The 22,041-nt window shown below is 38.3% G+C and overlaps 1 protein-coding gene across 1 annotated transcript in view; it reads left to right on the top strand.

Moving 5' to 3' along the window:
* The window catches only part of LOC128638085 (excitatory amino acid transporter 2-like), a 248,886-nt gene that overhangs the window by 155,634 nt on the left and 71,211 nt on the right, over positions 1 to 22,041 (top strand). The window contains exon 5 of the mRNA XM_053689947.1: positions 19,949 to 20,075. Within this exon, the coding sequence (XP_053545922.1) occupies positions 19,949 to 20,075 (127 nt within the window). The remainder of the gene's footprint in view (positions 1 to 19,948; positions 20,076 to 22,041) is intronic.

Consider the following 22,041-nt stretch of genomic DNA (forward strand, 5'->3'; position numbering starts at 1 on the left):
TGAGGGGATCACCATAAGTCTGTGAGCAGGTCCTTTTGGTGAGGAAGACCCGGGGGGGGGGAGAACTGAGAGTTCCAGTAGATCTTGAAACCATGCTTGGGACGGCCAATAAGGAGTGATCAAGACTAAACAAATCTGTAACCTCCGTGTGTGTAGAATGAACCTTGGAATCATGGAGAAAGGGGGAAAGGCATGACCCCCCCTTAGTGGCCAGGTTTGGAGGAAGGCGTCTGAGGCTATGACAGGTACAAGACTTTTCTAAGTTTATTGCAAACCCTATATTTTGTAGGAGAGAGGCTGTAGTTGATACGTGTTGCAACAGGATGGATTTGTCCTGAGCTAGAATGAGAATATCGTCTAGATATATGATCAGGCAAATTCCCCTGGATCTGAGGAAGGTTGCAACTGTTTTCATAATCTTTGTGAAGCACCAGGGTACCTAACTGAGGTAAAAAGGGAAGGCAGGTGAATTGCCAGGTTTGTCCTTGCAATAGGAAATGGAGATAGTGGCGAAATGATTGGTGCATGGGGACTGTTAGATAGGCATCTTTTAGAACTAGGCGGATCATCCAATCGTTCAATTGGAGAATGTCCCTGAGGAGATGGATGCCTTCCATCTTGAAATGCCTGTATACCAGAAATTGATTGAGTTCTTTCAAGTTTATGACTGGACAGGTCCCCCATCTTTCTTTTTTACTACGAACATGTTGCTGAGGAAACCCTGTGACTGGGAGTCCCCACTGGCACCTTTTTGCCATAACTGATTTAGTTCTGAATCTATCAGATGTTGCATTTGTGGGAATTGTACAAATTATAGGAAGAAACCCTGTATAGTCTGAAGTACCCATGTGTCTGATGTAATTGTTGACCATGTTGAAATATAATGGGCAAATCTGCCCCCTAACTTTTTGTTGAAAAGTGGTGCTCACCTGGTTCGAGTCCTGTTGGGGGCATTTGGAGCTTTCGAGGGGCACCTCTATTTCTGAAGTTTCTACTCTTGGTGGGGAAGAGAGGTCTAATCTGTGGCACAGTGTAGGTTTGCCTGAAGGAACCTCTGAAGTTAGCACAGCTGGACAGGCGATTCCTGAACCTGCCAGCCCTGACAAAAACACCTTGTTGGGCATATAAGACCCTTCTAACATTGGATTGGACTCTATCAAGAGTTGTGAAAGCCGATACATATCGGCTGAGTTCCCTAATAAAAGATTCACCAAATAGTAGCCCTTTTGCTGCGGAGCCTCCTTCCGAGTGGGCCATTTCTGCCAATTTAGGGTTGAGGTGAGATAGGGCCGCTCTTCAGCGTTCTATGGATAAAGACACATTTGTAATTTCCCAGAAGACATATTGTCCTTTGCGCCCACTCTCTGATTTGTATGGGATCTAATGATTGAGAGGATATTATAGCGCTATCCGCTAATAGTAGGATCTGTGTCAGTGGTCCCACTAGGTCCAGGAGTTTATCCTGAGTGGACTTTAGTGACTTGTCAATGCCCCTTCTAGGGTCTCTACCATGTCGTGTCATGAAAATGACGATATTTGGGTCAAATTCTGAGTTATGAGCTTCTTTGTCTGGGAGGATATGACCAGGGGAATTCCAACCGTAATTTGTTCCTGGCTGAATTAGACAGGGGGTTACATAACCAGTATTGTAAAAATGTTGTAATATGTGGGGTAGGGGATCATTCAGAGGATCTAGGGTGCCTCAAATTATCCGGATCAAACATGGGCTGGCCCAGAGGGTCCATAATAGCATTTTCTATAACCTCTGAGTTCTTAGGTATAAGTATAGTGTCATTAGGGGGTCGTGGTCTGATTTATCAGACAAATAGTCCTCTCGGTAATACTCTTTATCCATAGGGGTTGGATTTTTTTTATATTTTCTCTGTAGGGGTTTCATTCTCCCTTATTATTACCCCAGGGGTGGGGTTCAAGGCAGGCAAATTATCACTGGAGGAGGGGTTGGAGGAGGGGTGTGTCTTTTTAGATTTCATTTTAGGTTGATCAGTATCTAATTGATCTTGAAAGGACTCTTGTAGGATGTTTTTCACCAGGGCTGGCATGTCCCCCATAGCCGATGATATGGCTTTAGCAACTGAGTCCGAAATCATGGACTGTATGTCCAGCGATTGCTCTGAATCAGACATGATAAATCTGAACAGATGTTAAGGATTACCAACGATATAGAAAGTATTTGTATTAGCCTGCAACGGAGCTTGTTTGAGTACCACAATGTAAACAACACTATTGAAATAATGTTATAAAACAATATAAAATTGTTCAATAAAGGATACGTTTTTCAGTTATTTTCTTTGTATAAAGGCAGATCCGTATACCGTATAAATACGCAGGGATGGCACCTGCAGTAAACACACAATTCATAAAAAACTTACAAATAGTGTAATGATATAAATACCTATTACATATAAAAGTAGATTTTGAAAGAAAAACAATAAAATAAAAGGATTGCAAAACGGGAGTAATCGAGTAAAAAATGCAAAACAAAATGGCCGCAATCAAATGACATTGCACAAAAAACGTTGCGCTTTGTCACGTGATCCAAAATGGCAGTCGTATTTGAGAAGACAAAAAGATGGCTACTCCTAGGATTACAGAGATGTAAAATTATGGCTAACATAGCAGAGATTGAAAACAGTAATAAGACAAATACAATATCCTGGAAGATATCGAAGGGTACTCTAAACGGAAAAATTTGAAATATAATCGGAAGAAAACGGTATTGGTAGAAACCGTTTAAAGTTGAAAGTTAAATAAAAGAAAGAATGAATAGATTGACAGAAAGCAAGTCCACTCTCATTGTATGAGTGGATGGAAAATTAGAAATACAGAATAAATAAGATAAACTGCAATTGTAGAAAAAATAGTCAAAGCAAATAAATCACATCACCTTTCTGCTGGAGCAGTAAAGAAAGAGGAAGTGAAAGTGACTGACTGATGTATATATTATGGTTGCTGTACCCCCATTGGTTGAAGGGCTTTTACTTTGTTTCAAATGTTATATATCTTTACTGCTGGAGATTTTCAAGTAAAGGAAGTAACGCAAAATAGGAGCCCCCTGTCTTGCAATAAAATTACTAATTATATAATCTGATGGCCATATATACACAAAATTGCAAAGGTGACAAAAAATTGATACATACATTTTGAGAATATGCATAATAAGATTAAATGCCTATACAAATGTATAAAAATCGTATTGTTTGAAAAATGGGATGTAGATTTTTTTTATCAAAGTGATCACAATCTTACAGTGAATAGGCACAGGTTTTAGCAACAAGTTAGGCAAATGTGTTCATTCTAAATGAATGTGGAAAAAAGTCTATGAACAATGTTAACATTAATTTTTTGCAAGAACTATTATCTTCATTTATATTGAATATGGTATTAGCACTATGTAATCATAATGGTACTTATAGTTAGCAGCGTTGCCTTTAATTTTAATTTATGTATAAATTGTATAGAATTGACCAATAACAATGGTGAGGTGAACATAAAGAGAAACCGCTAAAGAGGAGGAGTTTCTGACGAAGCCCTAAGCCAGCGCTAAAGGGAGTTTTCTACAAATATATTTTAGTATTTTATCGCTGATTGGTAACATCTTTTTACTACTTATGAATAATGAACTTTTCCCTTTCATTTTTTATCATTTATTTATCATTTGTTTATTGATATACTTGTATTTATTGATTGAGATTATGGTAAATTGTCATCATGTTTTTTTCAGACTAGTTTTTATCATTTTATTATGTTCTTTTAAATTTGTAGAAAACACCCTTTAGGAGACTCGAGCAAACAATACAATAATGGTACATTTTTATAGGCATTTAATCTTATTATGCATATTCTCGAAATTTAATGTATGTATCAATTTATTGTCACCTTTACAATTTTGTGTATATATGGCCGTCAGATCATATAATTAGTAATTATTTTCTATCCGTTTTTATTTTTATTGCTCATATATTCCTAAAATTGCCCATGTTAACTGTAGACTTTTAAAATATGTCTGTATTAGACTAATTTTATACACCCTCCATAAGGAGGGAAAGCCTCAAAAGGTAATTGCAAAAGAAGTTGGATGTTCCCAAAGTGCTGTATCAAAGCACATTAATAGAAAGTTATGTGGAAGGGAAAAGTGTGGAAGAAAAAGGTGCACAAGCAGCAGGGATGACCGCAGCCTGGAGAGGATTGTCAGGAAAAGCCCATTCAAAAGTGTTGGGGACTTTCACAAGAGCCACCACACACAGACGGATCCTGGACATGGGCTTCAAATGTCGTATTCCTCTTGTTAAGCCACTTCTGAACAAACAACGTCAGAAGCGTCTTACCTGGGCTAAAGAAAAACAGACCTGGTCTGTTGCTCAGTGGTCCAAAGTCCTCTTTTCTGATGAGAACAAATTTTGCATCTCATTTGGAAACCAAGGACCCAGAGTATGGAGGAAGAATGGAGAGGAACACACTGCAAGATGCTTGAAGTCCAGTGTGAAGTTTCCACAGTCTGTGTTGATTTGGGGAGCCATGTCATCTGCTGGTGTTGGTCCACTGTACTTCATTAGGTCCAGGGTCAAGGCAGGCATCTACCAGGAGATTTTGGAGCACTTCATGCTCTATGGGGATGCTGACTTCATTTTCCAGCAGGACTTGGCACCTGCCCACACTGCCAAAAGCACCAAAACCTGGTTCAATGACCGTGGGATTACTGTGCTTGATTGGCCAGCAAACTTGCCTGACCTGAACCCTATAGATAATCTATGGGGCATTGCCAAGAGAAAGATGAGAGACATGAGGCCGAACAATGCAGAAGAGCTGAAGGCCGCTATTGAAGCATCCTGGTCTTCCATAACACCTCAGCAGGGCCACAGGCTGATAGCTTCCATGTCACGCCGCATTGAGGCAGTAATTGCTGCAAAAGGGGCCCAAACCAAGTACTGAGTACATACAGTATGCATGCTTATACTTTTAAGAGGTCCAATATTGTTCTACAGGTATGTGCAATCCTTGTTTTATTGATTTGCATGTAATATTCTAATTTTCTGAGATTATGGATTTGGGGTTTTCATGAGCTGTAAGCCATAATCAACACAATTATGACAAATCACGGCTTGAACTATCTTGCTTTGCATGTAATGAGTCTATCTCATATATTAGTTTCACCTTTTAAGTTGCATTAGTGAAATAAATGAACTTTTGCACAATATTCTAATTTTTCGAGTTTCACCTGTATACTATATACTATTTTTTATTTCTACACATTTTGTGCAGTTTAATTAGATACATTTTTTGTTGTTTTACCTGTTTTTGCTTTGTATTGCATTAGTGTTATTTGCTCTTTACTCCAGTAATATTTACACAATACATTTATATAAGCTAACTAAAAAAATGTAGCCAATCAGTGCTCACTCATAAGTAACTCCACGGGCATGAGCACAATGCTATCTATATGGCACACATGAACGAATGTCCTCTAGCTGTAAAAAAAATGGCAAATGCATTGAGATAAGAGGTGGCCTTCAGTGGCTTAGAAATTAGCTTATCAGTCTTTCTAGGTTTAGCTTTCAACTAAGAAAACCAAGAGAACAAATCAAATTTGATGATAGAAGTGACTAGTTTGACAAGACTGTCCCTTTAAATAGTTCTCTTCAATATGCGCTATATAAATATGTATAGTTTAATGTCCCTTTAATCATGTAAGACAAGGTTGGCCAACTGGTAGCCGAGAGCTACATGAGACTGTCTGAACTATGTACCTGGGTAATAGCAGAACTAACAATGTAATGACATAGTTTTTGCAGCTGTAGGAAAAATTTGAAACTAAAAATATGTTCTTTGAAGTTACTACAATTCCTAAGGGAAGAGCAGCAGACAGAGGGTTCTTTGCAATCTTACCTGGCCCTGTGCCGAAGAGTGTTTTTAGGAAACATATTATATGTCTAGCCATACATTTATATGCAGCCCTTAATGCAACAACAAAGTCAAAATTGTTCTTTCATGATTCAAATTGAACATGGAGTTTTCAACAAATGTCTAATTTTCATCTATTATCTAATCTGTTTCGTATCTTTTGTTTAAATAAATCATACCTTGTAGTAGTGCATTGATGCTCCAAAAAATAGAGTGCATGGTCTTACCTTCCAATAGGCAGCAATTTCTTCACTTTCTATGATGAGATTGAAACTTTTTCTGCAGGTCCCTTTGAAATCAAATTGTAAAATTAGGAAGTTAAACTAAAGCATTGTTTCTCAACTGCAGTCCTCAAGTACCCCAGTAGGCCAGGTTTAACCACCAATCATCAAGCGCAACCCAGGTGCTGAACCAAAAATGGGCCAGCTCCTTATTTTAGATTCCTGCTTTTTCAAATAAAGATAGCAAGAGAATGAAGAAAAATTAACAATAGAAGTAAATTAGAAAGTTGCTTAAAGTTGCATTCTCTATCTGAACCATGAAATAAAAAAATTATGTTTAGTATCCCTTTAATACATTGGCCTCTAGTTATCAACGTGTCTACTTAACTGCAAGTTATCAAGAAAGCTGTCAAAAAGCTGCGCACCAAGTACGGTGCGATGAGCAGCGGACTGTTGTTAACTGACAGTCATCGATCTCGCTGCTCATCGGCTTATTCACAGCTTTCTTGCTAGCCTGTCACTAAGCACTCACACTATACTATACTGTTTACCCCCTATACCGCCGCTCCCGGAGCCCCCCGCACCTAAATAAACGTATTAACCCCTAAACCGCCGCTCCTGGACCCCGCCGCAACTATAATAAATATATGAACCCCTAAACCGCCGCTCCCGGACCCCGCCGCCACCTACATTATACCTATTAACCCCTAATCTTCCGCCCCCTATACTGCCACCACCTACATAAAGTTATTAACCCCTATCCTGCCGATCCCGGACCCCGCCGCAAATAAATTAATTTTTAACCCCTAAACCGCCGCACCCGGAGCCCGCCGTCACCTACATTACATTTATTAACCCCTATCCTGCCCCCCCTACACCGCCGCCACCTACAGTACATTGATTAACCCCTAATCTACCTCCCCTACACCGCCGCCACTATATTAAATGAATTAACCCCTAAAACTAAGTCTAACCCTAACACCCCCTAACTTGAATATTATTTAAATTAATCTAAATAAATATTCCTATTATTAAATAAATTAATCCTATTTAAAACTAAATACTTACCTGTAAAATAAACCCTAAGATAGCTACAATATAACTATTAGTTACATTGTAGCTATTTTAGAGTTTATTTTTATTTTACAGGCAACTTTGTATTTATTTTAACTAGGTACAATAGCTATTAAATAGTTATTAATTATTTAATAGCTACCTAGCTAAAATAAATACAAAATTACCTGTAAAATAAATCCTAACCTAAGTTACAATTACACCTAACACTGCACTATCATTAAATTAAATTAAATTAATTAACTACAATTACCTAACATTAAATAAAAACAACTAAAGTACAAAAAAACAACAACTCTAAATTACAGAAAATAAAAAAAAATACAAGACGTTTAAACTAATTACACCTAATCTACGCCCCCTAATAAAATAAAAAAGCCCCCCAAAATAATAAAACTCCTTACCCTATACTAAATTACAAATAGCCCTTAAAAGGGCTTTTTGCGGGGCATTGCCCCAAAGTAATCAGCTCTTTTACCTGTAAAAAAAGAAATACAACCCCCCAACATTAAAACCAACCACCCACACACCCAACCTTACTCTAAAACCCAACCAAACCCCCCTTAAAAAAACCTAACACTAACCCCTTGAAGATCACCCTACCTTGAGCCTTCTTCACCCAGCCGGGCACAAGTGGTCCTCCATAAGTCTTCATCCGATCTGGGCAGAAGAGGTCCTCCAGACGGTAGAAATCTTCATCCATGCGGCATCTTCTATCTTCATCCTTCCGGAGCGGAGCCATCTTCTATCCAGCCGTCGCAGAGCCATCCTCTTCAATCGAAGTCCTAACGAAGGATGAAGGTTCCTTTAAATGATGTCATCCAAGATGGTGTCCCTCGAATTCCGATTGGCTGATAGGATTCTATCAGCCAATCGGAATTAAGGTAGGAAAAATCAGATTGGCTGATGTAATCAGCCAATCGCATTGAAGTGTAATCCGATTGGCTGATCCAATCAGCCAATAGAATGCAAGCTCAATTGCATTCTATTGGCTGATTGGATCAGCCAATCGGATTGCACTTCAATTGAAGAGGATGGCTCCGCGTCGGCTGGATAGAAGATGGCTCCGCTCAGCTCCGGAAGGATGAAGATAGAAGATGCCGCATGGATGAAGATTTCTACCGTTTGGAGGACCTCTTCTGGCCTGATCGGATGAAGACTTATGCCGTATGGAGGACCACTTGTGCCCGGCTGGGTGAAGACGGCTCAAGGTAGGATGATCTTCAAGGGGTTAGTGTTAGGTTTTTTAAGTGGGGTTTGGTTGGGTTTTAGAGTAAGGTTGGGTGTGTGGGTGGTGGGTTTTAATGTTGGGGGGGTTGTTTTTTTTTTTTTTTTTACAGGTAAAAGAGCTGATTACTTTGGGGCAATGCCCCGCAGAAAGCCCTTTTAAGGGCTATTTGTAATTTAGTATAGGGTAGGGAATTTTATTATTTTAGGGGGCTTTTTTGTTTTATTAGGGAGCTTAGATTAGGTGTAATTAGTTTAAACTTATTGTAATTTTTTTATTTTCTGTAATTTAGAAGGGTTTTTTTGTACTTTAGTTATTTTTATTTAATGTTAGGTAATTGTAGTTAATTAATTTAATTTATTTAATGATAGTGTAGTGTTAGGTGTAATTGTAACTTAGGTTAGGACTTATTTTACAGGTAATTTTGTATTTATTTTAGCTAGGTAGCTATTAAATAGTTAATAACTATTTAATAGCTATTGTACCTAGTTAAGATAAATACAAAGTTGCCTGTAAAATAAAAATAAACCCTAAAATAGCTACAATGTAACTAATAGTTATATTGTAGCTATCTTAGGGTTTATTTTACAGGTAAGTATTTCGTTTTAAATAGGATTAATTTATTTAATTAATAGGAATATTTATTTAGATTAATTTAAATAATACTTAAGTTAGGGGGTGAGTAAGGGTTAGACTTAGGTTTAGGGGTTAATTCATTTAATATAGTGGTGGCGGTGTAGGGGGGTATATTAGGGGTTAATCAATGTACTGTAGGTGGCGGCGGTGTAGGGGGGCAGGATAGGGGTTAATAAATGTAATGTAGGTGGCGGAGGGCTCCGGGTGCGGCGGTTTAGGGGTTAAAGAATTAATTTATTTGCGGCAGGGTCCGGAATCGGCAGGAAAGGGGTTAATAACTTTATGTAGGCCGCGGTATAGGGGGCGGCAGATTAGGGATTAATAGGTATAATGTAGGTGGCGGCGGGTTCCGGGAGCGGCGGTTTAGGGGTTCATATATTTATTATAGTGGCGGCAGGGTCCGGGAGCGGCGGTTTAGGGGTTAATAAGTATAACGTAGGTGGCAGCGGTGTAGGGGGGGCAGATTAGGGGTGTTTAGACTCGGGGTACATGTTAGGGTGTTAGGTGCAGACATTTCCCATAGAAATCAATGGGATATCAGACAGCAGCGAACATGAGCTCTCGCTGCTGTCAGACTCCCATTGATTCCTATGGGATGCGGCGGATTGAACACCAGGTACGCTGGGCCGGAATAGTGGCGAGCGTACCTGGTTGTTCTTTGATAACTTCCAAAAGTAGTCATATAGTGCCGAACTTGCGTTCGGAACATCTGGAGTGACATAAGCATCAATCTGTGTCGGACTGAGTCCGGCGGATCGTAGGTTACATCACTAGATTATGGCAAATCAGCCTCGCCACAAATACGCTGCAGAATTCCAGCGTATTTGCGGTTGATGGCTTGATAACTAGAGGCCTTTATATACTCTGGTGACTTGCACCCAATGGCCCCTATTTATAAAGCCATCAACCGCAAATACGCTGGAATTCCGCAGCATATTTGTGGCGAGCCTAATTCGCCTTATTTATTGAAGGCTACAGTCCGGCAAAAGTAGAATTTTGTGACGTAACATACGATCCGCCAGTCAAAGTCTGACACAGATCGATGCTTACGTCACTACAGATGTTCCGAATGCAAATTTGGCACTATCTGACTACTTTTGCTACTTATCAAATTCCTACCAGGTACGCTCGGCGCTATTCTGGCCCAGCGTACCTGGTTTTCAATCCGCCGCCCTGGAGGCAGCGGATGCCATAGGAATCAATGGGAGTCTGAAAGCAGCAAAAACTCATGTTCGCTGCTGCCCGATATTCCATTGATTCCTATGGGAGAATAAAGTTACGTTTACATCTAACACCCTAACATAACCCCCGAGTCTAAACACCCCTAATCTGCTGCCCCCTACACCGCCGCCACCTACATTATACTTATTAACCCCTAATCTGCCGCCCCAACACCTCCACCACCTACATTATACTTATTAACCCCTAATTTGCCACCCCCAACGTCACCGCCACCTACATTATGTTATTACCCCTAATCTGCCGCCCCCAACATCGCCGCCACTATATTAAATTTATTAACCCCTAAACCTAAGTCTAACCCTAACCCTAATACCCCCTAACTTAAATATAATTTAAATAAATCTAAATACAAATTACTATCATTAACTACATTATTCCTATTTAAAACTAAATACTTACCTATAAAAAAAACTAAGATAGCTACAATATAACTAATAGTTACATTGTATCTAGCTTAGGGTTTATTTTTATTTTACAGGCAAGTTTGTATTTATTTTAACTAGGTAGAATAGTTACTAAATAGTTATTAACTATTTAATAACTACCTAGCTAAAATAAATACAAAAGTACCTGTAAAATAAAACCTAACCTAAGTTACAATAACACCTAACACTACACTACAATTAAATAAATTACATAAATTAAATACAATTAACTAAATAAAATAAAATAACCTAAATTAAATTAAATTATCTAAAGTACAAAAACAAACAAACACTAAATTACAGAAAATAATAAACAAATTACAGAAATTTAAACTAATTACACCTAATCTAATAGCCCTATCAAAATAAAAAAGCCCCCCCAAAATAAAAAAAACCCTAGCCTAAACTAAACTACCAATAGCCCTTAATAGGGCCTTTTGCGGGGCATTGCCCCAAAGTAATCAGCTCTTTTACCTGTAAAAAAAAATACAAACAACCCCTCCAACAGTAAAACCCACCACCCACACAACCAACTCCCCCAAAAAATACTAACTAAAAAAACCTAAGCTCCCCATTGCCCTGAAAAGGGCATTTGGATGGGCAATTCCCTTAAAAGGGCAGTTAGCTCTTTTGCGGCCCAAAGTCCCTAACCTAAAAATAAACCCCCCCAATACACCCTTAAAAAAACCTAACACTAACCCCCTGAAGATCTACTTACTGGGAGACGTCTTCATCCAATCCGGGCGAAGTGGTCCTCCAGACGGGCAGAAGTCTTTATCCAAGCCGGGCAGAAGTGGTCCCCCAGACGGGCAGAAGTCTTCATCCAGACTGTTAGTTAACAACAGTCCACTGCTCATCGCCCCGTACTTGGTGCGCGGCTTTTTGACAGCTTTTTTGGTAACTTTGGAGAACATATTCAGGTCCGCGGCAGCGATGTTAGGCGATCTTGGTGCCGGCGAATGCAAGTAAATTGATGGGTTGATAAATAGGGGCCAATGTCTGCACATCAGATTAAAAAAAATGTTTAAATATTTGATCTATTAGGAGGAGAGTGTATGAGTTAAAAAAAGCACAACATAACACATACATACAGTATATTGTATATATGCTATGTTTAACTTATACACTCTCCTCCTAATATATCAAACATTTTAACTTTTTTTAACACACATACATTTATTAAGGGATTAAACCGAAATATTTTCCTTACATGTACCATTAAATCTATTATCTAATATAATCTGCAGTATATGAGCTCTCAGCTTCCTGCATTATACTCATTACTTAGATGGCACTAAAACAAACTTTCTCAACAGCAAAACCTAATGCAAAGTCAGCAAATATGATAGCAAAGTTTTATCCATGTGAAACTGCAATGTGTCAAAAATCATCATTTGCTAAGGCAAATATAGGAACCCTGAAACAGGATTTTTTTTTTTTTTTTTTTTTTTTTTTGCATTTCTCTAATTCAGATGGGAGGGAGCTTGGGAATAAAATGTATAACAGGTTTCTGTTTTCAATAATACCTTGATTGTACTTTAAGGAACAAGAATACTGTTGATGTAGCAAGAAGACAATAGCTGCATATATTATGCTCTGAGTCTGATCTCATAAAACATAACTGGCACTGGGTGTGCCAGGTAAAATGGTATAGGATCCCTCAACACAGAGTCAGACGCAGTCACCCTGCCTGGCAGAACTATGCGGTTTAGTTTAGTAGTTATCTTTTTTAACCACTGTGGTCTGCCTCAGCCTACCTCAATATGAAGTTGCACAGCACACAGTTTGCACTTAATGACAGGTGGAAGGCTTGAGGTGTTTGAGTACCCAAGGCAAATAATTCACAGGCTGACAAAGCTCTCAAAATGTGCGGATTGCTGGACAACCTGAAAGGCTGTAAGCCATAGCCATTTAGATTTAGAAAGCTAACTGAGCTTCATAGTAAAAGATGAGGATTTTTTTGTTGCAGCCACAAAGAAATACAGTGGTTCTTATTTTTTGCTTTCAGCCTTCCATCTGTAATTAAGTGCAAACTATGCTGTGCAACTGCATATTGAGGTGTTTGAGTACCCAAGGCATTCCTGACAAATAATTCACAGAATTTCTCAGCCTGACAAAGCTCTCAAATTGTGCCGATTGCTGGACAATCGTAAAGGCTGTAAATGGCTATGACTTAGCTTACAGCCTTTACGATTGCTGCACAATTTGAGAACTTTGTCAGGCTGAGAAATTCTGTGTGAATTATTTGTCAGAATGGGTACTCAAACAAAACACCTCAATGTGCAGTTGCACTGCAGCACAGTTTGCTTCGCACTTAATGATAGGAGGAATGGTTGTGGAAGGCTCAGGCTAAAAGCAAAAAAAATAAATAATACAATACTTACAATTATAACTGCTGCGTCCTCCCGGTACATCCAAGGCAGAGCAGCAGGCCCGAGAAGTCTGTGGGAAACTGTGGCACTAGTAGGCAGTTAGGCACAGTGGGACTGGGCAGGCTGGCAGCTCCTCTTTTCTTCTGAAGTTCTCTCCTCCTCAGTTGGCAGCTCAGTTGAGTGGAATTGGCACCGCAACTTACTGGTCTGGCAGACTGGCAGTGGCACCAGCCTTAACTGCAACACAGGGCGTGAGTAGGGAAGCAGCTGCAGCTCCCTCCTTCAATTCCCGCCAGTCTGACTCATGTCCAAGCCCGGCACTCCTCCCCAGATGAGAGAGACCATCACCACGTGATCATGATGATGGTGATGATGTGCACAGTGCACTCCCGGCACCATGATAGGCTGAATGGATGAGCAATGTTAAGCTCCATTATAGAGCTTCCTCTATTGGAGCCTAGTTCGGCCCACAAAAGATACCAATGGGTGGCGCTAACTCATGGTGAGCTAGTAACACTATGAAGCATCCATGTATCACAATCAATGGAGGGCAGCTGAATAGCTCACTGCCTCTCCTTAATTGCGAAACATGGATGGATGATGCAATGGATGATATGGATTCATGGATCTCTATGGTGGTGCGGGCAGAAGGAGGGGGGTACCTAGGAGGCGGGGTCAGTAAGTCAGCACAACATCAGATAACCTTTTATTTATTTTTTCAATTAATTATTACAAACTTTTTCTATGTGATTTGAAAGCGGAGGTGCTGCCTCCCCTGCCTCCTATCACTGCACGTCACTGCCCAGTACTGATCCCTGGGGGACTCCACTAATTTTATTTGTCCAAACCGAGTATTATCTATTTACTACTACGCATTGCTCCCTATATTTTATCCAGTTATTTATCCATGAGCTAACATCTTCAGCTATCCCCAGTCCCTAAATTTGGACATTAATCTCTCATGTTGCATTATATCAAAAGCCTTTGCAAAATCCAAGTATATCACATCAACTGATTCTACTTTATCTATATTTTTACTTACTTCCTTATAGAATCTAATTAGATTAGTTTGACACAATCTATCTCATAAATCCTGCTGATTTGAGCTCATAATCTTGAGTACATGAATTAAATCCCTTATTATTTCTTCTTGGAGTGTTTCAAGCATTGTTCAAATTAGTCACAAGGAGGGGTACCTGTCCGGTACCGAAACACTACATATACAGGGTGGAGCCCCTTAAGGTCTGTAACTACGGACTATCAAATGCATAGTATCCTTGTATGTTTGTACCTGTTACCCTTAGTGATCTACAAGAACTTTGGCTTTTGTTTTTAATAAATTTGCTTTGAGCATTTGTTATTGTCTGTATCCAGTCTGCCTGGGGTCTGCACTATAGAGCTAATTATCTTGAGTTGTTGAAGCTCTAGCTAATATGAGTATTTTGGGTCTGCCTTCCATTTGGGGAGTAAGGATTTACACAGTATTAGAAATGTGTGATTCGTTTTGGATCGATTCGGAAATTCGGCCGAATTCGTTAAATTCGGAGATTCGGATCGATTCGAATTTCCGAATTGAAATAGTGCCGAATCTACCGAATAAATCCGAATTAGTTCGGATATATTCGGTAAATTCGGATGGCCATGGATTACACTAGTATTGTACAGTATATTAGGTTATATCACTCTGCTATGGGTTACACCTAATATACAGTACATAATACTAGTCTAATACACAACACATCTCACCTAACACATACCGAAATTCCGAATTTCCGAACCGAATCGAACCGAATTCAGCCTAATTTATTCAAATCCAAATGAATCCGAAACGAATCCGAAATGAATTGATTCAAATTTTTCCGAATTCAAATCGATCCGAATCGAAATTCGAAAAAATCTGAATCGATCCGAACCAAACCAAATTATTTTGCCATGCACATGTCTACACAGTATTATGGTATGATGTGTTTCTTTCTCTTACTTTTGAGGAACATCATTTGAACTATTTGTATTTGTGGGACTGTTACCATTAAAGACTCTTTTCACTTTGGATATAATCCTGCATATTGGTCTGTATTATTACCACTAATTGTGAGTGGTTTTGTTGCACATTTTATTTTTTGCTTATATTATTTTCTGTGTTCGCCACATTATTGGGATTTTTTACTTATTAGAAAATAAAAATAAAAAGCTGCACAAAGCACTTATAAGGGGATAAAGTGAAGGGATGTGGGTTGTTCCCTTTACATAGAGGTGAATCGGGGACTGTGTTTTTACTCTAAATATATATGTAAATGCTTATATACATGTATATGTATGTATTAATATGTGTATATACACATATAAACACATAAATATATATGTATATACTGTATTCATATACATTTATATTTTTATTTTGCTGCCCAACGCTCCACGAATTGCGACCTGTGCTGCGCTAGGTGCTTTGCTGTGTTTCACGGCATGAGAACGAGGCTCCTATTAGAACCTATGGAAGTGTGCTGTTGTGAGCCCAAGTTTTCCAGGCAATGTGAATGTGAGGCGGTTTGCGTTCACATTGTATCTAATTTGTAATTACTGTGTGGAGAGCAAATATCGTGCTTGCAAAAGCGCAATTTTGTGCTCCACTCATATTCTAGGCCATATTTGGAAAGTTGAGTCTGTAATATTTTTTTAAAATAATTTAAAGTGAAAGTACATTTTTCCACATTGCCACATATCATTATAATCTATAGCACTAATATAACATTTTCGCTTGGTTTGTTTTTTATTTTCTTCAATCTAATAGTTTATATTTTTATATTTTCTTTCCCTACCGTTCTGTCCGTTGCTCCTCCCATCCTCCTCTTCCTGGATTTTGTATTCATTACGTATAGAGCGGTCACACCCGCTCTATACGTAGGCTAAAAGCTCGTTCACGATATATGGATCTATTGCGCATGCGCTAATCAGCAATCCGGCTACCAATGCGCATGCAAACTTTCTCATTACTTACTATCGGTTATTTCTTTTGAAGTCAGAGCAGCCGTCTAAGACGCTGAGAATCTTGGCAACAAATGATCATCAAGTATGCGCATGCGCGAATTGTGAACGCGCGACTAACATAACCTGGTTTATATTTTACTCGGCGCATGCGCATTGGCTGCGAGCAGGCTGTGACGTAGCTTTCTGGCCGCCGATCGGCCAGAAAGTCAATTGGTCCATTGAAAAAACGTGACCAGGAAGTAAATTGACGCATCAGAAACGGGCTGAATTGAAGATTAAAAAAATATCCATTTAAATGTGGCGAAAACGGTATTTATGTAATGAAAAAAAAAGTCATGAATGAAAGTGCTATTGTTTTGTCAGTAATTATGTAAATCTGCAGAGCAGAAGCACTAAGTTTACTTTTACTTTAGATTCCCTATATTTTTTTTACCTAATATCTCTTAACACATTTAGATTTAGACACATTGGCTTGGATTTTTTTCTTTTATTTTTATAATTTCTTTTATTTTTATAACCATGTGATATGTGTTGATTCAAACAAAAATGACATAAGAAAAATATGTTTTTGTGTCTTTTGGTTGCTTTTAGACAATACATATTTACAAATTATATGTTAGTGTTCTGCATAATTTACCATCACTTTAAAATGTTTTGGCTGGGGGCCCTATGGGTTGTCAGTCCATTCCTGGGATGAATATTACTATTTTCCAGCATACTGTAAGTGCCTTATTTACATCTTTATTACCTACAATAACAAAATGTATGCTTAGCTGAGAAATTAATTTATTTAATAGTGGTGAGAGTCCACAAGCCATTACTCCTGGGAATTGAACTCCTTGCCACCATGAGGTGGCAAAGATACCCAAATATTCACAAGCTTTAAATCCCTCTCACCTCTCTGATATCCCAGTTTAGTGTATAACCGAGAAAAAGGAGAAACCAGAGAAGTAGGAAAGGACAAAGCTGGGTATAAGAGGTACATACTAAAACTGCCACCTATAAGAAAAATGTAAGAGGGCAGCTCTCGTAGACTCTCACCCCATGAAAGAGATTCATTTATCAGGTAAGCATAAATTTTGTTCTCTTTCATAAGGTGGTGAGAGTCCACAAGTCATTACTCCTGGGATATAATACCCAAGCTGTAAAGTCCACTAATAAAAGTGTGGAACAATAAACAAAGCAGGCACCTATTTACCAGGATTTAAAAATGTAGAACTTTCCTGTCACAAAGCCTCGAATAAAAAAAAGTAAGTAGAAAGACCAAATTGCAGCTGAAACGATTTAGTAGAAGTGATTGAAAAATCTTGTGCATACATTTTCCTTCTTTCAAAAAGCCATACTTAATTACAACGTAAACCAGAAATGTAATGTACCAAAGTAGTCCTCTGGACCATGGGCAAAAGATCCTTTCAAATCTAGGAAGGCTGAAAACAAATTTTAAATGCTCTTATAATTGAATAGGACAAAAAAAAGTAAACTACAATGTTCTGAGTGAAAAAATTAGACCTTTCAAAAGTTACAAAGTTACTTTGACTAGAATTAGAACAAAGATCTAAACAATGACTCTGAGTGGTACAACAGATGAAGAAATAAAAGTAATGCCAGATGAAATACCAAATAGACTTTAGACCTTAGATTAAATATTGCTGGTTCTGGGTGAATATCTGGATTAATCAAGAGACCATAAGAATAAAATTATGGATTCACAAATGAAATAAAACTCCTTGAAAAGAAAACCTTTCTCCCAAATGAATAGTAAACTAAAGCAATCCACCACATAGAAATTTACTCCTAGGATGTGAAATGCAGAAGGAGAACAGTTCTCAATTCAAGACAAAATCAAGTGAATCTCATTATTGGAAAGGAAAATTGAGAATCCCCTCTGACGACCAAAATATACCACAACAGTGACCTTGACATACTTGCAAGACAGAAAACAAATATCCCATTTGAGAAAAGGCCAAGGGATACATTTATGAAGCAGTGGATGCTGCTTCGGAGTCCCATAATTTCAGGCTCGCCTGAAGCAGAAGTTAAAAAGCAGTGGTCGTAACCTGTGTACCACCTTTTAGGTGGCAAATTGAAATCATCCTGATCCAATCAGGATGATTGACAGCCCCTGCTAGCGGAGTGAGCAGAGGGTGTCATTGCGCAAGAATTTCACTAGAAATGCTTGTCAATGATAAATGCAGACAGTGTATGCTGTCTGCATTTAGCGATGTCGAGCGGACATGTTTCGCGATCAAGAATCATGTCCGCTCGACATATGATAAATCTACCCCCAAGTCTAAGAAGAAAGAAGATTGCACAAACTAAGATTTTAAACAGTAACCTCACCTCCAGAGGAAACAAGTTACTTGCACTTTCCTCAAATCCTCAGACTGCACCCCAATCAGAGATACTGGAGAACAGAAAATATTGTCCAAAATGAAAAATAGAAAACACCTCCAGAAAAAGTAGAGAATAAACCACTAGGAAAAGGATTTTTTTAATGGTTAATGGTGGAATACTAGTAACAGACTGTAATCTCTGCACAAGGAAATAGCAAGACCACTTTTTGATATGGTTCATGGTTTTAGAGGCTTGTATAATTACATCCTTGGCTAGGGAGTTTCCCAGCGCAGCCCATACTAACCTTTCATAATAAGTCTGATACAGAACATGCAAAGGAACATCTGATGATGAAACCTTTCACCCGAGACGTCCTTATATAGAACAAATAGTGTAAGAAAAAACAATCTATTGAACTTGGATCGGCATGGATCCTTAAGAGAAAATATCAGGGTACAGACTACAAATGAACTCTCAGAAATAAAACACATAACTGAGGAGGAAGAACTTTCTGAAAATGATTCTCTTGGCATGCCTGAACAATGGCTGATAGGTACAACAGATGAAGAAAAAAAAAGTCATGCCAGATGAAATACCAAATAGCCTTTAGACCTTAGATTAAATATCTCTGGTTCTGGGTGAATATCTGGAATACAGAGGATAAAACAAGAAACAATAAGGTTAATACATAGGTTAACAAAATAAGTGATAAGTGGATCTACCTACTAAAGGGTCTAGAAGAATTATAGTGGGGATCACCAAATCAATCTGTTACTGTATAAGTCTGCACAAACACAACACTAAATACAGTAAATTAAAATACTGGGACTTTAAGAGTAAAGCCCCAGTAAAGGAGGAGAATAAATGTTAGCCACAAAGTAAAACTCCCTTGGAAATACTATATCAAAATAGTAATTTAATAGATATAATATATACATATATATATATATATATATATATATATATATATATATATATATATTATATATATATATATATATATATATATATATATATATATATATAATTAGCCAATTAAAGGTATAGCATCCAAGCCTGCCTTTGCTTGTGTACAGTAGTGATCCCATCCAGTACTGTATTAAACAACAAAGGATTTACTGAGGAAGCACAACTATATGGCCAAGCAGGAGGAGGCTGAAAGTCCAGTCCCAGCAACATGACCCCAGCAGAAAAATAACATTACAGCACAGTACTTTCCTATGCCCCTCTCTTCAAGGTTTCACATAATGAGGGGAACAACAGGATCAGGAATCCCCATTCCCAAAAGAATCTTCAGCACCTCAAATCTTCACCTTCTCCTAGAGAGGCAAAGAATAGACTGGGATATCAGAGAGGTGAGAGGGGTTAAAAGCTTGTGATGTTTTTGGTAAATTTGCCTCCTCCTGGTGGCTATGAGTTGAATTCCCTTTAGTAATGGCTTGTGGACTCTCAATACCTTATGAAAGAAAACTGTTTTGTGTATAATCTTTCTGCCATTGATTATTCATTTAGGTCTCATTGGATTCTTCATTGCATTTGGCATTTCAATGGGAAAAATGGGGGACCAAGCCAAGCTCATGGCTGATTTCTTCAACATCCTTAATGAAATCATCATGCGACTGGTCAACATGATTATGTGGTAAGATGCTTTTTATAAAAGGAAGATAACTAGCTAAGGGCAGATGGAACTATTAAATCAACAAGTTGAATAGTTTAATGTTAGCATGACAAAATTCAAAATTAACCCCTTAATGTCAGTAGATGTACCCTGCGCAACAGCTATTGTTTTTAGTCTAAGGGGTTAAATAGCATGGGTCTTGGTGAGACCACGCTATTGCAAAATGCCTCAGGGAGTGTGGCATGCAGTAATAGTGTGGTCTCACTGCTGTCGATGAGACCCACTTATTACAGGGCTTTAAACCCCATAGGAGACATACCATACAGGGTATGTCCATGTCGCTAAGGGGTTAAACTTTCTATTATCAAATTATCTTCTTTCTCTTGGTAAACAACTTATCTTGGTTGGCTCAGGAGCAGAAATTATCTGCTGGGAGCTAGCTCATTATTGGTTGCACGGCTTAAACACATAGTTATATAAAAGCAATAATGCAATAATAAAATGCTCTACCACATGACACCATTTTCTTTTTGCACCCTTTGATTAAACAAATTTGTTTTTTTCTGCAAATTGAAATTTCTGTTTATTATAAAATATGTATGTAGGGCATCTTTTCCAAGTTTTCTGAACTAATAATTAATAAATTAATAATTTCCCAGATTGCTTTATTTTATATGATATTATGAGCAACAGCCCTAGTTGTACTAGAGATTTAAAAAAAATCTTTTTATCACGGATGACAGAAGACCAGTGATACAAAGATACAAACAGAAAATACAGGAAATACGGGAAATATGTACACAAAATATAAAATAACACAATTTCCAGAAGAAAATGGCTTTCTTCTTGAAAAAGTCAGTATTTAGTGTGACCTCACTTGGCACTAAGCACATCTTGAACTCTTTTGGGGAGACTGTCCTGAAGTTTTCTGAAGTAAATTTCTGGTATATTATACCAGGCTTCTTTCAGCACTTCCCAGAGTTCTTCTTTAGATTTAGGTTGTCTTTTATTTCTTTCTCTGTCCAGGTGATCCCATACTGCCTCTATAATATTCAAGTCTGGACTCTGTGCAGGCCAGTCCATGACTGTCAGTGTTTTATCAGCTGTTTTTCTCTTCAAATATGATTTCACTGCATTAACAGTGTGCTTGGGATTGTTATCATGCTGAGAAATAAAACCATTCCCAATCAGGCGCTTTCCAGAAGAAATGGCATGATAAATGAAAACCTGCATGTATTTTTCAGCATTCATGATCCCATCAATTGGGACAATATCGCCAACACCAATGGCAGAAATGCAGCCCCAAACCAGGACAGACCCGCCACAATGTTTTACTCAAGGTCGCAAGCACTCATTCTTCCATTTCTCTCCAACTCTACTTCTCACATATTGTCGATGATTGGACCCAAAAATTTAAAACATGGATTTGTCACTCCATAATACTCTTTTCCACTAATCTTCATTCCAATCTTTGTGAGCTTTAGCATATCTTTGTCTTTTCACCCAGTTCCCCTTCATAAAAAGTGGTTTCTTGGCTGCTACCCTTCCACAAAAACCATTCCTGAACAAGTTTCTTGGGACTGTAGAAGGGTCAACCTGGTATTCCTGTGAAGCTGACAGATGCTGAGCAAGGTCCTTGCTGGACTTCTTCTGGTCTCTCAAAGAATAAACTTTTGAAAGTTTTCTTGGCCTCTCCTGATTCTTCAAATGTCTTTGTAACAGCTTGGATACTGCATCTTGAGTATCCAGTTTGTTTGATGATTTCCCTTTGAGAGTGGCCTTGCTGATGCAAAAGTATAGTTTTATCATGGTAAAATTCTGTGATCTTTGGCATTTTGAATTGAATGATGTGATTGAAACTTGGTCTTATTAGCAAGCTTCCAATTTATTAAACTCATACCACATGTGTATGTAATGCTCCAGCATGTCTTGCACAAACCTTATGTAATAGACCTTTTTTCCCAGAAGTCATTTTGGCATGAAATAG

Source organism: Bombina bombina, chromosome 8 (genome assembly GCF_027579735.1).
Source record: "Bombina bombina isolate aBomBom1 chromosome 8, aBomBom1.pri, whole genome shotgun sequence".
Lineage (NCBI taxonomy): Eukaryota > Metazoa > Chordata > Amphibia > Anura > Bombinatoridae > Bombina > Bombina bombina.